This window comes from Alosa sapidissima, chromosome 1 (genome assembly GCF_018492685.1).
Source record: "Alosa sapidissima isolate fAloSap1 chromosome 1, fAloSap1.pri, whole genome shotgun sequence".
Lineage (NCBI taxonomy): Eukaryota > Metazoa > Chordata > Actinopteri > Clupeiformes > Clupeidae > Alosa > Alosa sapidissima.
This window is the reverse complement of record NC_055957.1, coordinates 1,050,001-1,067,807: the sequence shown is the minus strand read 5'-3', so window position 1 is coordinate 1,067,807 and position 17,807 is coordinate 1,050,001. Positions and strand designations below refer to the sequence as shown.

General features: G+C 41.0%; 1 protein-coding gene across 2 annotated transcripts in view; it reads left to right on the top strand.

Moving 5' to 3' along the window:
- itpk1b (inositol-tetrakisphosphate 1-kinase b) overlaps positions 1 to 17,807 on the top strand; it is a 70,988-nt gene that overhangs the window by 50,100 nt on the left and 3,081 nt on the right. For both annotated transcript variants that reach the window (XM_042086132.1, XM_042086123.1), the window contains exons 8-10: positions 5,630 to 5,795; positions 6,676 to 6,743; positions 12,310 to 12,472. In XM_042086132.1, the coding sequence (XP_041942066.1) occupies positions 5,630 to 5,795; positions 6,676 to 6,743; positions 12,310 to 12,472 (397 nt within the window). The remainder of the gene's footprint in view (positions 1 to 5,629; positions 5,796 to 6,675; positions 6,744 to 12,309; positions 12,473 to 17,807) is intronic.

Genomic DNA, 17,807 nt, shown 5'->3' with positions numbered 1-17,807 from the left:
GCCTTAACACACGGATATCATTAGCACGTAAACAGCAGCCCTTAATGCCTTAACACACGGATATCATTAGCACGTAAACAGCAGCCCTTAATGCCTTAACACACGGATATCATTAGCACGTAAACAGCAGCCCTTAATGCCTTAACACACGGATATCATTAGCACGTAAACAGCAGCCCTTAATGCCTTAACACACGGATATCATTAGCACGTAGACAGCCTTAATGCCTTAACACACGGATATCATTAGCACGTAGACAGCAGCCCTTAATGCCTTAACACACGGATATCATTAGCACGTAGACAGCAGCCCTTAATGCCTTAACACACGGATATCATTAGCACGTAGACAGCAGCCCTTAATGCCTTAACACACGGATATCATTAGCACGTAAACAGCAGCCCTTAATGCCTTAACACACGGATATCATTAGCACGTAGACAGCAGCCCTTAATGCCTTAACACACGGATATCATTAGCACGTAGACAGCAGCCCTTAATGCCTTAACACACGGATATCATTAGCACGTAGACAGCAGCCCTTAATGCCTTAACACACGGATATCATTAGCACGTAGACAGCATTAATGCCTTAACACACGGATATCATTAGCACGTAGACAGCAGCCCTTAATGCCTTAACACACGGATATCATTAGCACGTAGACAGCAGCCCTTAACACACGGATATCATTAGCACGTAGACAGCATTAATGCCTTAACACACGGATATCATTAGCACGTAGACAGCAGCCCTTAATGCCTTAACACACGGATATCATTAGCACGTAGACAGCAGCCCTTAACACACGGATATCATTAGCACGTAGACAGCATTAATGCCTTAACACACGGATATCATTAGCACGTAGACAGCAGCCCTTAACACACGGATATCATTAGCACGTAGACAGCAGCCCTTAATGCCTTAACACACGGATATCATTAGCACGTAGACAGCAGCCCTTAATGCCTTAACACACGGATATCATTAGCACGTAGACAGCAGCCCTTAACACACGGATATCATTAGCACGTAAACAGCAGCCCTTAACACACGGATATCATTAGCACGTAGACAGCAGCCCTTAATGCCTTAACACACGGATATCATTAGCACGTAGACAGCAGCCCTTAATGCCTTAACACACGGATATCATTAGCACGTAAACAGCAGCCCTTAATGCCTTAACACACGGATATCATTAGCACGTAGACAGCAGCCCTTAATGCCTTAACACACGGATATCATTAGCACGTAGACAGCAGCCCTTAATGCCTTAACACACGGATATCATTAGCACGTAGACAGCAGCCCTTAATGCCTTAACACACGGATATCATTAGCACGTAGACAGCAGCCCTTAATGCCTTAACACACGGATATCATTAGCACGTAAACAGCAGCCCTTAATGCCTTAACACACGGATATCATTAGCACGTAGACAGCAGCCCTTAATGCCTTAACACACGGATATCATTAGCACGTAAACAGCATTAATGCCTTAACACACGGATATCATTAGCACGTAAACAGCATTAATGCCTTAACACACGGATATCATTAGCACGTAGACAGCAGCCCTTAATGCCTTAACACACGGATATCATTAGCACGTAAACAGCATTAATGCCTTAACACACGGATATCATTAGCACGTAAACAGCATTAATGCCTTAACACACGGATATCATTAGCACGTAGACAGCATTAATGCCTTAACACACGGATATCATTAGCACGTAAACAGCATTAATGCCTTAACACACGGATATCATTAGCACGTAGACAGCAGCCCTTAATGCCTTAACACACGGATATCATTAGCACGTAGACAGCAGCCCTTAATGCCTTAACACACGGATATCATTAGCACGTAGACAGCAGCCCTTAACACACGGATATCATTAGCACGTAGACAGCAGCCCTTAATGCCTTAACACACGGATATCATTAGCACGTAGACAGCAGCCCTTAATGCCTTAACACACGGATATCATTAGCACGTAGACAGCAGCCCTTAACACACGGATATCATTAGCACGTAAACAGCAGCCCTTAATGCCTTAACACACGGATATCATTAGCACGTAGACAGCAGCCCTTAACACACGGATATCATTAGCACGTAGACAGCAGCCCTTAATGCCTTAACACACGGATATCATTAGCACGTAGACAGCAGCCCTTAATGCCTTAACACACGGATATCATTAGCACGTAGACAGCAGCCCTTAATGCCTTAACACACGGATATCATTAGCACGTAGACAGCAGCCCTTAATGCCTTAACACACGGATATCATTAGCACGTAGACAGCATTAATGCCTTAACACACGGATATCATTAGCACGTAAACAGCAGCCCTTAATGCCTTAACACACGGATATCATTAGCACGTAGACAGCAGCCCTTAAAGGAGAATTCCGGTGTGATATTGACCTAAAGTGTGTTGAAACATGATACTGAGTGTGAACGTATGTCTCATAGCCCATCTCGGCTTGTCCCCTGCACTCCAAAATCTGGCGCTAGTTAGCAGATGCTACCAACTGCTTTTTCAATGGTGGTGCTTCGGCATCGGGCTAGCCATGCAAATAAACCACTGTTTTACACCATTTACGAGGCTCAATGTATCTCCACACTTCATTGGTAGACTTCCGAGGGCCCTGACATTTAAAACGAGACATTGAGAACTTTGAAAAAGCACGGGTAGTTTACTTACAAGACGATTTATACAGACAGTATCTTCACAAAGTTTAGCGTTTGCAGCCATCTTGAATTTAGTCACGATAAGTCGAGCGACGAGTAAGAATGAACAGGTATGATAATGGATCAGATTCCAAAAATAATTCTGTGGAAATACATGGATTCCAGTTGCTGCTACTGGAAGAAACTGGAATCCATGCATTTCCAAAATAAAACAGTGTAAAACAGTGATTTATTTGCATGGCTAGCCCGATGCCGAAGCACCACCATTGAAAAAGCTGTTGGTAGCATCGGCTAACTAGCGCCAGATTTTGGAGTGCAGGGGACAAGCTGAGATGGGCTATAAGACATACGTTCACACTCAGTATCATGTTTCAACACACTTTAGGTCAATATCACACCGGAATTCTCCTTTAATGCCTTAACACACGGATATCGTTGAATGTTTCATTTCAAAAACCTTTGCTATTTCTTTTCGAAACCAAATCGGAACTGCTTTCATCTTCTAACCTAACCGATTGTTGAACAACACTAGCCTATGCTAGCCATAGACAGTAAGGCTACTGCCACTATTGAACAACACTAGCCTATGCTAGCCATAGACAGTAAGGCTACTGCCGCTATTAAACAGAAAGTTAACTTCTTCTCGTTCCCTAGACATCACACTCTCTTGTCCAGAATAGACTGTTCCGGATTGGTTGGTGAGTGTGTGATGTTGGTCACGTTGTTAGTGAGAGGGAGGAGAGAGGTTAAGTGTGATGCGTGATGTTCACGTTGTCACTGAGAGTAGGGATCGACCGATATGTTTTTTTCAGGGCCGATACCGATATCAATTATTACCAAAACAGGAGGCCGATAACCGATATGTAAAACCGATATGTCAGTTGTCAAAAAGGGGGGTAGATAGTAAAGGTGATATGCTGAAAAAAAATCATTCAAAAGCATTTCATTATGCAAACTTTTCTTTCTTCTTTTGATACACTATAATTGTCTATCAACTTGCATCACAAGTGTAAATCCTGTGTATGATGTTAATCCAAGAACTGAGTGATAGCAATTATTTTCATAGACTAGGCCTACACAATGGGCTATGTGCTTGTTAAGGGACCTGTCACAAAGAGGATGCTTTGCCATCGTGTGTGTGAGTGCACGAGAGAGGGAGAGGAAGAGGTGCATGCGTGATGGCAAGTGTTACGGTTGAACAGTTTAACAGTTTTAAAATAGTTCTTAGGCTATTTAAGCATGCAATTTGTGTCCATATGTAGGCTACACTTTGGTGAGCCTAAAAGGCACGTTAATAGCCAGCTCAGGCCGCGATTTAGGCTACTTCAGGTCAAATTAAATTACAGCTGGCCCTGGGTGGTCTGTAGCCTAGTCTTTTCTGACAGTCCGTTTCAAAAAGGAGCAACTAGACTTTTTGACGTTCGTTATCGCATAATTTAGGACTTGTCTAGGCTAGGGATAACGTCCGCCGAGGTGTCCCGTTATTCACAATTAATGGACGAGGCGGACGCAAAGAACTCCCGACATGCAGCACTAGAGTTTGTAGGCTAACTAGTAGGCTAGGCTAAACAGCATATCACTAACGTGCATCAATCGGGAATTCGCTAAATGAAGGAAGTGGGTGCTTTACTTATTGATCCGGATCAAAGAGACAATAGCGTCCAAAGTGGTGTTTTTGTAACTTCAGTGTAGATGATTGTGATTCATTGCAACTTCAGCAATGTAAGGAAAGTCCTTATCTTCGAAAAATAGCTCCGTACAGCTGAAGCCCAGTCTACAGTCTGCCTCAGTGAGAATCCTAAACTTTCTCTCTGTTCAGTCTTCGATCCTGATTGGCTGCATTCGTGCTAACTAACAAATCAGACGGTGTAGTGGGCGGGACAATGCTCTCGACCATAGAGTAGCAAATGCAGGGAGTGAGAGACGCTTTACAGACAAAGTAGCGCGTTTCATTCTTTATCCATTTCAATATCAGCTTATCGGTGGAAAAAATGACCGATACCATAAAAATGCTAAATATCGGCCCTAATAATCGTCCCGGCCGATAATTGGTCGACCCCTAACTGAGAGGGAGGGAGAGAGAGAGGGAGGGAGAGAGGGAGGGAGGGAGCGAGAGGGAGAGAGGGAGGGAGGGAGAGAGGTTAAGTGGAGAGAGATAAGGGCGTGAAACGCCAAAGCAAGTGTTGCCGCTTAAAGCAATGATGACATTGAAACACTTAAAGCAATGATGACGTTGAAACACTTGATATTTGCGATATAATGCTTTAATGTATCTCATGTACAGCAAACTGAGATCCAGTATATTCAGTATATATGGATTTATACTAGCCTGGCGGGCCATCCTATATCATTGAAATGTATAGTCTGGCATCGAACCATTCACCTCGCTTAATCCAAGGGGCGGGCAGAGAATTGTCTTTCAAACTGCCTAGGCATGCAATAGGCCAGCGCTACGACCATATCCGTATCTGGTCGGCAAAACGGCAAATACATCCTTCTTCGAAAGGAATGACTTAAGTGCATTGTGTTGCTCAACTTTCAAAGAAAAGCACAAGTCCAACTTCTCCAAAGTTGACACCAACGCCAATTCAAACAGCTGCTCTTCGTTCGCCATAGCCACCTTCCTTGTTGTTCACCGTCGCACTTACTACATGAATTGTTAGTTTGTCTCATAAGAAACTTTGGACATTGGTACCATTTAATTTCATTATCTTACTTTTTTACATTAGGATGTATTAGTATATATATAAGTGGTGTAATGTATAGACATGCTGTATATATTCTATAAGTGCTGTAATGTATAGACATGCTGTATATATTGTATTCTCTAAAGACCGTGTGTTTGTGTGTGTGTGCATGCGTGCGTGCGTGCGTACGTGTGTGTGTGTGTGTGTGTGTGTGTGTGTGTGTGTGTAGATGGCGATCATCTTCAGTGCGGAGGGTTTGCAGGCGGTGCAGCCCCCCTGTGTGTGCCAGAGTTTTATAAACCACAACGCCGTCCTCTACAAGGTGTTCGTGGTGGGCGACGCTCACGCTGTGGTGGAGAGACCCTCTCTCAAGAACTTTCCATCTGGACCTGCAGGTCAGCTGCACACACACACACACACACACACACACACACACACACACACACACACACACACACACACACACACACACACACACACACACACACACACACACACACACACACACACACACACACACACACACACACACACACACACACACACACACACACACACACACACACACACACACACACTGGGGCAGCCGTGGCCTACTGGTTAGCGCTTCGGACTTGTAACCGGAGGGTTGTCGGTTCAAACCCCGACCAGTAGGCACAGCTAAAGTGCCCTTGAGCAAGACACCTAACCCCTCACTGCTCCCTGAGCACCGCTGTGGTTGCAGGCAGCTCACTGCGCCGGGATTAGTGTGTGCTTCACCTCACTGTGTGTTCACTGTGTGCTGAGTGTGTTTCACTAATTCACGGTAGGTCTCACACACACACATACCGTGTGAACACCACTAACCACTCGGTGAGTTGCACAGTTTTGAAAACGAATGTTAAGGGTTGTTTTAAGGACATGTTTGTGCATGCCTGTAGGCAGCCACTCTGAAGCAGTAGATTGGGATAAATGCAGAGACCAAATTTCCTTCTATCTGAACATCAGCACTATAAGAACTCCACCCACTCACGTTTAGACTCCACCCACTCACGTTTAGACCCCACCCCTCATATTTAGACTCCACCCCCCCATATTTGGCACCCACCCTCATGTTTAGACTCCACCCCAATGTGTAGACTCCACCCCTCACGTGTAGACTCCACCTCCCACGTTTACACCCCACCCCTCATGTTTAGACCACACCTTCACATGGTTAGACTCCACCCCCTTGTGTTAAGAAAGGTCTGTGATTGGAGAGTATTTTGCTCTAACTCCTCCCTCTGTCTTCTGCAGACCGGAAAGCCATTTTCTTCAACAGTCACAACGTGTCCAAACCAGAGTCTTCCTCAGACCTCACCTCGGTAGGTCTCACACACACACACACACACACACACACACACACAACGTGTCCAAACCAGAGTCTTCCTCAGATCTCACCTCGGTAGGTCTCACACACACACACACACACACACACACACACACAACGTGTCCAAACCAGAGTCTTCCTCAGACCTCACCTCGGTAGGTCTCACACACACACACACACACACACACACACACACACACACAACGTGTCCAAACCAGAGTCTTCCTCAGATCTCACCTCGGTAGGTCTCACACACACACACACACACACACACACACACAACGTGTCCAAACCAGAGTCTTCCTCAGATCTCACCTCAGTAGGTCTCACACACACACACGCACATACCGTGTGAACACCACTAACCACTCGGTGAGTTGCACAGTTTTGAAAACGAATGTTAAGGGTTGTTTTAAGGACATGTTTGTGCATGCCTGTAGGCAGCCACTCTGAAGCAGTAAAGGCGATTCTAAACGAGTCAGAAAAGTCGAGACTGGACCAATCGTCAAAATTTCGGTGTCCACCACTCTAGTTCATCCAAAACAAACCAGAAAAGGGACTCAAAATGCTAAATACCGGAATTTTCCTTTAATCTGTTTGTTTGTTATTGTGTGTGTGTATATATATATATATATATTAGGGCTGTCAATCGATTAAAAAAAATTATCTAATTAATTACATACTCTGTGATTAATTCATCTAAATTAATCGCATATATAATTTTTGCTGTGAAAGTATTTTAAATATTTAAATTCAAATGAATCATTGAATAATCAGCATTAGTGACATTAAAGTTCAAAAACTCTTTTATTATTATTTTCACTGTTCAAATAATTGCCATAATAATCTATGATATGACCTAATATGCTGAGGAAATAAATTCAAAAGTGCTTTGGGAAGAAGTTTTTTTTTCACATACAAGGCATTTCAGGCCACAGATATAACCTAGGGGACATAATGAAAATAAATTAACACTCCCCTCAATGTCAACACTTATTTCTTTGCATTGATGTGCGACTATAGAGTTGATGAACTCCGGTGATATGCAAATTCCTTGCTGCAGACATTGCAGAGGACTTTATTTTCAACACTTTATTTTTTATCAACACCATCAGGTCGTTTTTAAAAAGTAAATGTTCCAATCAATGATCCAGGCAGCATGTTTTCTTCTCTCTACTTCATTTTACAGTCAAATTTTTACTGACTAGAATGGCTCGGGGTCAAAGGTCATACGGAATCGATTAATCTGCACTAATTTTTTTAATCAGTTATTTTTTCTCAAATTAATTTAAAATAACGAAATTAATGAACAGCCCTAATATATATATATACTAGTGCAGTGCCTGTTCAAACATACCATTCCTGTAGAAAACCCGTAGCCCAATTACATGCCCGCAGGGATGCCTGCTTTAAATATAGGGTGATATTATCCTATTATTAATGTGCAGTAAGCAGAATTTAGGCATGGCTGCATGTGACATTTCTACACATCAGAATGACCGAAATTTTGACGATTGGTCCTGTCTCGACTTTTCTGACTCGTTTTGAATCGCCTTTTGACTACTTCAGAGTGGCTGCCTACAGGCATGCACAAACATGCCCTTAAAACAACCCTTAACGTTCGTTTTCAAAACTGTGCAACTCACCAAGTGGTTAGTGGTGTTGAGACAGGACCAATCGTCAAAATTTCGGTGTCCACCACTTTAGTTCATTCAAAACAAACCAGAAAAGGGACTTAAAGTGCTAAATACCGGAATTTTCCTTTAAGCTTATTCAATAACTTCCTGATACTGAAGACAAACCATTTTGTGGAATAATGCATCATCGTTGCATCGTCAAATTTGCAACGATGTGACTCAATCTCTGGTAGGCTAGCCTAGGCCTAAGTGACATCACGCTCTGTCTGTAGCTGATCGAAATGACATAAGCCTAAAGCTTTGATGTGAGGCTATATGTTTAGCCTATCGCTCATTTCAGTTTGGGACCTTAGCCTATCGCTCATTTCAGTTGGGGACCGTGCAGTCGGAATTGTCGTTTGTTTATTCAGAGTATCAAGTCCAAGGTAGCCTGGGCTATTCGAAGCGTCAGTTTATTGCATACTTTTTATGTAATTTTGAATAGCCACTACATACACGTGTTTGTTGCCGTGTTGTTGCAAAATCCGCGGAATCATTGTATGCAAGCAAACTGCATACAGGGAGTCTTTATTGTTGAGGTCAGACATGATAATCATCCAAACATCTTGCATCTTAGTAAACCCCTGATTCAGTGCTGCCAAAACTCCGCTGACCCTCTCTGTGTCTGGTCCTGAGCTGTGCTGTGTGAGAGGCTACAGTAGAGCAGAGAAAGCCAACGTGTGCTTCTTTTACCGATATATTGACCGATATCTTTTGCATTTATTATCCAAACAACCTCAAACTTGGCACTGCACTTACTCGTGCCCGTAGCAAGACACCTGCCGACTGATTCAAATCTATCGGGCCAACGTTTGGCAGATATGCGGCATGCACACAGACACACACGCACACTGCAATTTATATACTATATATATATATATATATATATATATATGGGTCAGTGACAGATAAGGGTTGGTAAGATGAGAAAATTAAAAATATGTTTAAACCTTTAAAACAAAACATGCCTGAGGTTTGCTAAAGTGTATACTTTGTATTTCTGTTGTATTCATATTATTTAATATAACGTGTATGCTATTTTTTAACAAAAGATAGAACTAACAGCCTGTTAAATTGTCAAATGGTGTAACCACAAAAATTACAAATATCTAATATTTCACACCTTCTAGAGTTCATGCAATTGCTCTCATGAAATTATTAGCTTATTTTGTAATATCCTAAGAGAATATGTTTTATTACTAAATTTCTACATTTAAATTTTATGGGTTTTTCATTGTACTGAGCAAGACCATATGCTGTAAACATCTTGTTTTCTGTCTATTCTTTGACCATTTGAGTAAAAATGGTTTAAACAACCATTATTACAGTAAAGTAGAGTATTAAATCATTATCCATATTCATTTTTTTGTACATTATTAGTATTTTAGACAAAATACTGGTTACACCAATTGACATAAATCGGTTACACCAATTGACCATAAAACGTTTATAGCAATAGGACAAGAAATTGACACAGAAAATAGGCATCAAGGTAAACTGAATTGGATATTTTGATATGTATTCATGTCATTCATCATATTCCATATCAAATATCATTTCATAACATCAATGAAGAAACTTGTGTTCTATTTGATTTCAATTCAGTTCTCATACAATTTTAGTCTATACCCATTATTTTCAAAGAGAGTGAGATAAAGGGCCCTATTTTCGCGATGCAAAACCTGGCGCAAAGCGTATTATTATTCTGACGCAAAGTTTTTTCCTATCTTATACTTCACTTTTATTAAATAATGCGCCCAGGGGTGTGGCAATTACCGACATAAGGTGTGGTCTGGCACATGATCTAAAAATCGCTATCTTATACCATCTAAAAAGCATTACGCCACTGACCAAGAAAAGCCTGGTCTATAGCGAAAGTCGCATATGAAACACAGCTGAAGACGCACTGTCACGAGATGTAAGCAGCAAAAGCAGAATAAATGTCCTTAGGTTATTTATTCAGTCATTCGAACATTATAGGGGGAAGTTTTGCTTTTTTCAGGCTATGTTTTTGCTGGTAACCCATTGTCAGTCAATATTGAAAGTAATTAACTGTGTATAACTTTTGTCGTTGACTATGACACCACAGTGAAGTTAGTTCCACTTATATCGCCTATTTCGCCTATATCTTCAATTAATAGACAAGTGCAGATGTGTGTAGCCTATACTCTACTCGGTTTTAGTAAAGAATGGCTTAGTGGAATATCTGTTTTACGGTCTTGCGTACAAACAGATTCCTTCAAATACACCGCTGACTATCAAAATACTGATGCGCTGTTTGAAGTTGCCCTGCTTGCTGTTAAAGGGAATGACAGATGTCCTCCTCATTGGTTTAAAGGATGCCCAGAACACACCCATGACTGATAAAGAAACATAAGAGCCACCTTTTTGCGCCAGGCACCTGACATTTGATATCAAAACCACCACGAATGTGGACTGGACAAACCCCTAAATGTATTTACGCTATTTGCTAGTGACCATGCATTTTATATTGCTAAATTAGGGCTCAAAGTGTGTGTGAGAGAGAATAAGAGTGAGTGAAAGAGTGGGTATGATGATTTCTTAATAACCAACCAACAGCAGGATCTGCGTTGACATGCACTCTGTGGCGAGACAAGTTTTTCTTGCTTGTAAGTGGCATCCATTGGGGGACACATTGGGGGACACATTGGGGGAGGTACATTTTATATATAATAAATGTATTTATATTATTTATTTATAATTTGAACATACTGTTTACATACATCATAATAAAATATTAAAAAATAATTATGGAAGTTTAAATTTAAAATGAAAAGCTTTGACATTTCAAAAATCGCTTAAATTGCAATCTAATTAAACCCTTTTAAAGCTATTGTTCATGCTAAACAGTTAGTCACTATTTAAATTATAAAAATAATATAATTGGCACCTAAAATTACATACTCTTGGCTCTGAATCTGATAAAACTGGTCTCAAACAGAAATAAGTCAAATGGTGTAACCGGTTACACCATTTGACATTTCTATTTAAAAGCAAAATTTGCAGGCTTTATTATGGACAACTAAGTACACACTTCACCTTTATGTGAATATTCAAACACAGTTTTTACATTAAATTGAATATTTTATGATTATTATGATTTATCAACATTTTTAAAAGGTCATACCATTTGACATGTAACCTAAGCTTGCCTGGTCATGGCCTAAAAACACTATTATGTTACTTTAAGAGAGTTGCTAACCTTGACTCATAGCAGTTGGGGTCTTGAAGGGTCCTTCTCTATGACATAATTTCCTGTCACATGATTCTCTGACATAATACATACAAAATTGTTCCTTAAATGGTGGTTACACCACTTGACATTTTAAGTGGTTGATGTGACAGACACGATTCCCCATATTAATTCAAACATTCAGAACAATGGGGTTTCATTACTTGTATTAAATATAGAAAAGTTCTTGTGCAAGATCATGCCAGATTATTTTAGAAGGGATTTTGGTGTGAATGTCACATTTTTTTCAGCAAGTGTAATTATTTGGTTCATGTTTTTGTGGTTACACCGTGTTGACAATTTTACCCAAATTCAGTTAATACTCTTTCAAAATTAAATAAATCCAAAACTTTAAGATTAGGGTTTGATGAAAAAAAAAAAAAAAAATATATATATATATAGATAGATATATGTGAATATATATATATATATATATATATATTATATGTGTGAATCTGTTTGTTATTGTTTGTTTGTTATGGTGTATATTTTAATCTGTTTGTTTGTTATGGTGTATATTTTAATCTGTTTGTTTGTTTGTTGTGGTGTATATTTTAATCTGTTTGTTTGTTTGTTTGTTTTGGTGTATATTTGAATCTGTTTGTTTGTTTGTTTGTTTGTTACTCTTGTAGAGGGACAACGTGGAGGGCGTGTCCCAGCCTCCGAGTGATGATGTCATCCGTGCGTTGTGTCGTGCACTGCGCGAGTCTCTGGGCGTGTCTCTGTTCGGCATCGACGTCATCATCAACAACCAGACAGGCCAGCACGCTGTCATCGACATCAACGCTTTTCCTGGTGCGTTTCACACACACACACGCATGCACACACACACACACACGCATGCACACACACACACACACATGTACACACACACACACACACACACACACACACACACACACACACACACACACACGTACACTGGGACTCTCAACATACAGTCACAGTGATAAACATAGGGCACTATGGACTAAGCGAGTATATGAGTGTGTATGTGCGTGTGAGTATATGAGTGTGTATGTGAGTATATGAGTGTGTATGTGAGTATATGAGTGTGTATGTGGTGTGTGTATGTGAGTGTGAGTATGTGAGTATGTATATTAGTGTGAGTGTGAGAGAGTATATGAGAGTATTTGAGTGTAAGTATATGAGTGTGTATGTGAGTATGTGAGTGTGTATGTGAGTATACAAGTGTGTATGGTGTATGGTGTGAGTCAGAGGAGGCTCCTTCATTGAGGAAAGGAAAATAAAAAATATATAAAGAGAATTACTAATCTGATAAATTACTGTTAATATTACTATTTGAACACTTTGAATGAACAAAATCGTTCCCCTAGGTCAAAATGCCAACAGCACCCCCTATCGCAATTGAAAATTACTGAATGGAGGAGCTTCCTCCTCAATCCCCTCATTGAAGTCCATTACAAATGCCTCAGACTAGAGGTCTGCACTCCCGCGGTAGACCGGCGGGTCCCGATGCAAAAGAGTGCGGCGCGGGACAACTTTTGAAAGCTCTTTGTGTGAGCAGGCGGGATGAGAGAGGTGCGTTCGCGGGTGCGTGACAAACCGATGATTCACTGCACTCCCGCAAATTAAATATGTGCATAAAATTGTTCAGCTGGATATTCTGTTAGGCAGCATTAAAAAACGGGGTTTAAGCATAACTGACGGATATCAGGCCTACAGTATAGCCTATATTGTCGTTTACGTGGGTTCAATTTGTTCCTGCTGCTCATTGTCAAAACTCGAAATCGAAAGCATGACAGAGGAAGAGGGCACCAGACTAGGCCTACTTCAGTTGTTAGCTTACATTCAGAACCAAGAAACTGACATCTGGAGTCTTTCTCAGGTGTGTGTGCTCCTTTCGTGAGACAGAAAGAAAAACTGAATAGGCTATCCCTCCTGCATGCGGGCTTTAGCGGGCGGGAGCGGGACATCATGTTACAGATGCGGGCGGCAGCGGGACTAAAAATGACACATTAATGCGGGAGCAGGACAGAATGTATGTGAGTGTGTGTGAGTATATATGTAAGTATGTGTGTGAGTATGTATATGATTATGTATGTAAGTATATGAGTATGTATGTGAGTATGAATGAGTATGTATGTGAGTATGTATGTGCGTATGTATGTGCAGGGCTCTACAGTGCGCCCATTTCACTCGCACATGCGAGTAAAAATGATGCCGTGCGAGTGCAAAAAAATATTTAGGCGCACTGGTGCGAATGACTTCTAATCATGTCAATGTTTGTCTACAAAATACACCGCAACATCGAGAAACATTACTGGTGCAAACCATAGAATCACGTCGCGAATTCAGCATAACAACTACACCTCCCATCAACGTTAGAAGTTTCGCGTTGTGACTCGCTAGTAGTCGCTTCTATCAAATCCAAGAGCGCGCAGAAAAAACTGAAAGTTAGACTAGCCAGCCAAGATGCAAAGATTGAAGAAATTAGTTCTTCTATCCACCGAATTCATTGGATATAGGAGGAACAGGATGAGATTCTGAGAATGCAGTGAGAGTAGGAAAGGTAACCTAACATGCCTTTTAGCCCAGTTAACGTATTAGCTGGAATATGCAAAATGTAGCTGTAGCGAACCGGCACAAAAGTAGCCTCCCGTAATACTCCCATTTTATTCAAAGGTATGATAGAACGCTACAACTCCAGGCTTCCACGCATGCTTGTTTGTTTACACCGAATACAAGCTGAAGTGCATAACGAAAGTAGGCCTAACGTTTGCCTACTTTCCCCATCAATGCAGATATTTCAAATAAAAACTAAAAGTATAAAACATATATCCTTGATTAGCCTATGTTGGGTTTTGTGGAAGAGAAAATGGACTGTTTTAGTAGTAGTATTAGGCAGTATGCAGTCAGATAGGTCACCATGGGCATATTTGGATTAGCTACAGATGGATTCACAAATAAATAAATTAGCCTACATTTGGCAGGATACTTGATATACAGGCTAAATGCAAATATGGTATTATATTATTTTACATTAACAAAATGTAGGAACAGACTGAAAATAAAGTAGGCACTGATCTTTAAAATCCTGTTTCCTGTAGCCTAAATGTTGTTCATGTCATTCTTAATATTCGAAATTGGTGCACTGGCATGTTTTAACTGTTAGCTGCAGTATAATGTTAGATTATGTGTAAATTAAGTACAGAACTGACTGTGCGCCCAAATTTTTGTCTGTGCTCCTAAATTTTTTAACTTGGGCGCACAAGTGCTCCTGAAAAAAAATGTTAGTGTAGAGCCCTGATGTGCGTATGTGAGTATGTGGTGTATGTGGTGTGCGTATGTATGTGAGTATATGAGTGTGTATGTGAGTATATGAGTATGTATGTGAGTATGTATGTGCGTATGTGAGTATGTGGTGTATGTAAGTATGTATGTGAGTATATGAGTGTGTATGTGAGTATGTATGCGAGTATGTATGTGAGTATGTGAGTATGTATGTGAGTATGTATGTAAGTATATGAGTATGTATGTGAGTATGTGAGTATATATATGAGTGTGTATGTGAGTATGTATGTGAGTATATGAGTGTGTATGTGAGTATGTATATGAGTATGTATGTGAGTATGTATATGAGTATGTATGTGGTGTATATGAGTGTGTATGTGAGTATGTATGTGAGTATGTATGTGGTGTATGTGAGTATGTATGTGGTGTATATGAGTGTGTATATGAGTATGTATGTGAGTATGTATGTGATGTATATGAGTGTGTATGTGAGTATGTATGTGAGTATATGAGTATGTATGTGAGTATGTATATGAGTATGTATGTGAGTATGTATATGAGTATGTATGTGAGTATGTATGTGTATGTATGTGAGTATGTATGTGGTGTATGTGAGTATGTATGTGGTGTATATGAGTGTGTATGTGAGTATGTATGTGAGTATGTATGTGGTGTATATGAGTGTGTATGTGAGTATGTATGTGAGTATGTATGTGGTGTATATGAGTGTGTATGTGAGTATGTATGTGGTGTATATGAGTATGTATGTGAGTATGTATATGAGTATGTATGTGAGTATGTATATGAGTATGTATGTGAGTATGTATGTGTATGTATGTGAGTATGTATGTGGTGTATATGAGTATGTATGTGAGTATGTATGTGAGTATGTATATGAGTATGTATGTGGTGTATATGAGTATGTATGTGAGTATGTATGTGAGTATATGAGTATGTATGTGAGTATGTATGTGGTGTATGTGAGTATGTATGTGAGTATGTATATGAGTATGTATGTGAGTATGTATGTGAGTTTGTATGTGAGTATGTATGTGGTGTATGTGAGTATGTATGTGAGTATGTATGTGGTGTATATGAGTGTGTATATGAGTATGTATGTGAGTATGTATATGAGTATGTATGTGAGTATGTATGTGAGTATGTATGTGGTGTATGTGAGTATGTATGTGAGTATGTATGTGAGTATATGAGTATGTATGTGAGTATGTATGTGAGTATATGAGTATGTATGTGAGTATGTATATGAGTATGTATGTGAGTATGTATGTGGTGTATGTGAGTATGTATGTGGTGTATGTGAGTATGTATCAAAGTCAAAGTCAAAGTCAAAGTCAGCTTTATTGTCAATTTCTTCACATGTTCCAGACATACAAAGAGATCGAAATTACGTTTCTCACTATCCCACGGTGAAGACAAGACATATTTTACCAATTTAAGTCCACAGACAAACATAACATTTCAAGTAAACAAAAAAGTAAGTAAATAAGTAAATAAGAGGGCACATATAATAATGAAAAAATAAGAGCAGCAAAATTTGGTTGAAATTGTGCATGGACAGTCAATAAAATACTAGTGCAAAGTCAGGCCAATAAAAGGCTTGGGTAGTTCTGTTTGACCTAAGTAATAAAGAAAGTGGCATAGTGGTGCAAGTTATGTAAGAGCAGCAGAAGTGTTGTGTTTTCAGGACAACAACACCAAGTTGTAAAGTGTGCAAGTGGAGTAGTGCAGGCGGCCATTGTGGGTCCAATGTCCAGGATGTTATGTAGCTGAGGGTGGAGGGGGGAGAGGAGGGAGAGAGTTCAGCATCCTTACAGCTTGGTGTATGAAGCTGTTGGTGAGTCTGGTAGTGCGGGAGCGCAGGCTTCTGTACCTCTTCCCAGAGGGCAGTAGATCAAACAGATTGTGAGCGGGGTGACTTGAATCACTCACAATTTTGGTCGCCTTGCGGGTGAGGTGGGTGGTGTAAATGTCCTTCAGGGAGGGGAGTGAAGCACCAATGATCCTTCCAGCTGTGTTCACTATGCGCTGCAGGGCTTTCCTGTTGTATTCAGTGCAGCTTCCGCCCCACACAGCGATACAGCTGGAGAGGATGCTCTCAATGGTGCCTCGGTAGAATGTGGTCATGATGGCTGGTGGAGCACTTGCTCGCCTGAGTTTCCGCAGGAAGTACAGGCGGCGCTGAGCTCTCTTCGCCAGTGATGCAGTGTTGGTGGTCCAGGAGAGGTCTTCACTGATGTGCACCCCCAGGAATTTGGTGCTGCTCGCTCTCTCCACCACAGCACCGTCGATGGTCAGTGGCAGGTGTTGGGTGTGACCTCTCCGGAAGTCAACAACAATCTCTTTGGTCTTGCTGACGTTCAGCAGGAGGTTGTTGTCCCTGCACCACGTGGTCAGATGGTCGACCTCCAACCTGTATTGAGTCTCGTCGCCCTTGGTGATGAGACCCACCAGAGTTGTGTCGTCAGCAAATTTCACTATGTGATTGTTGCTGTAGGTTGCAGTGCAGTCATGCGTCAGCAGGGTGAAGAGCAGCGGACTGAGCACGCAGCCTTGGGGGGCCCCTGTGCTCAGTGTGATGCTGCTTGAGGTATTGTTGCCAACACGTACTACTTGGGGCCTCTGACAGAGGAAGTCCAGTAGCCAGTTGCAGAGGTAGGTACTGAGTCCCAGTTTGTCCAGTTTGCAGATGAGTTGTTGTGGTATTATGGTGTTGAATGCAGAACTGAAGTCTATAAACAGCAATCTCACATATGAGTCTCTTTTTTCCAGGTGGGTGAGGGCTGGGTGGAGGGCAGAGCAGATTGCATCCTCTGTAGACCGCTTGGCTCGGTATGCAAACTGGAAGGGGTCCAGG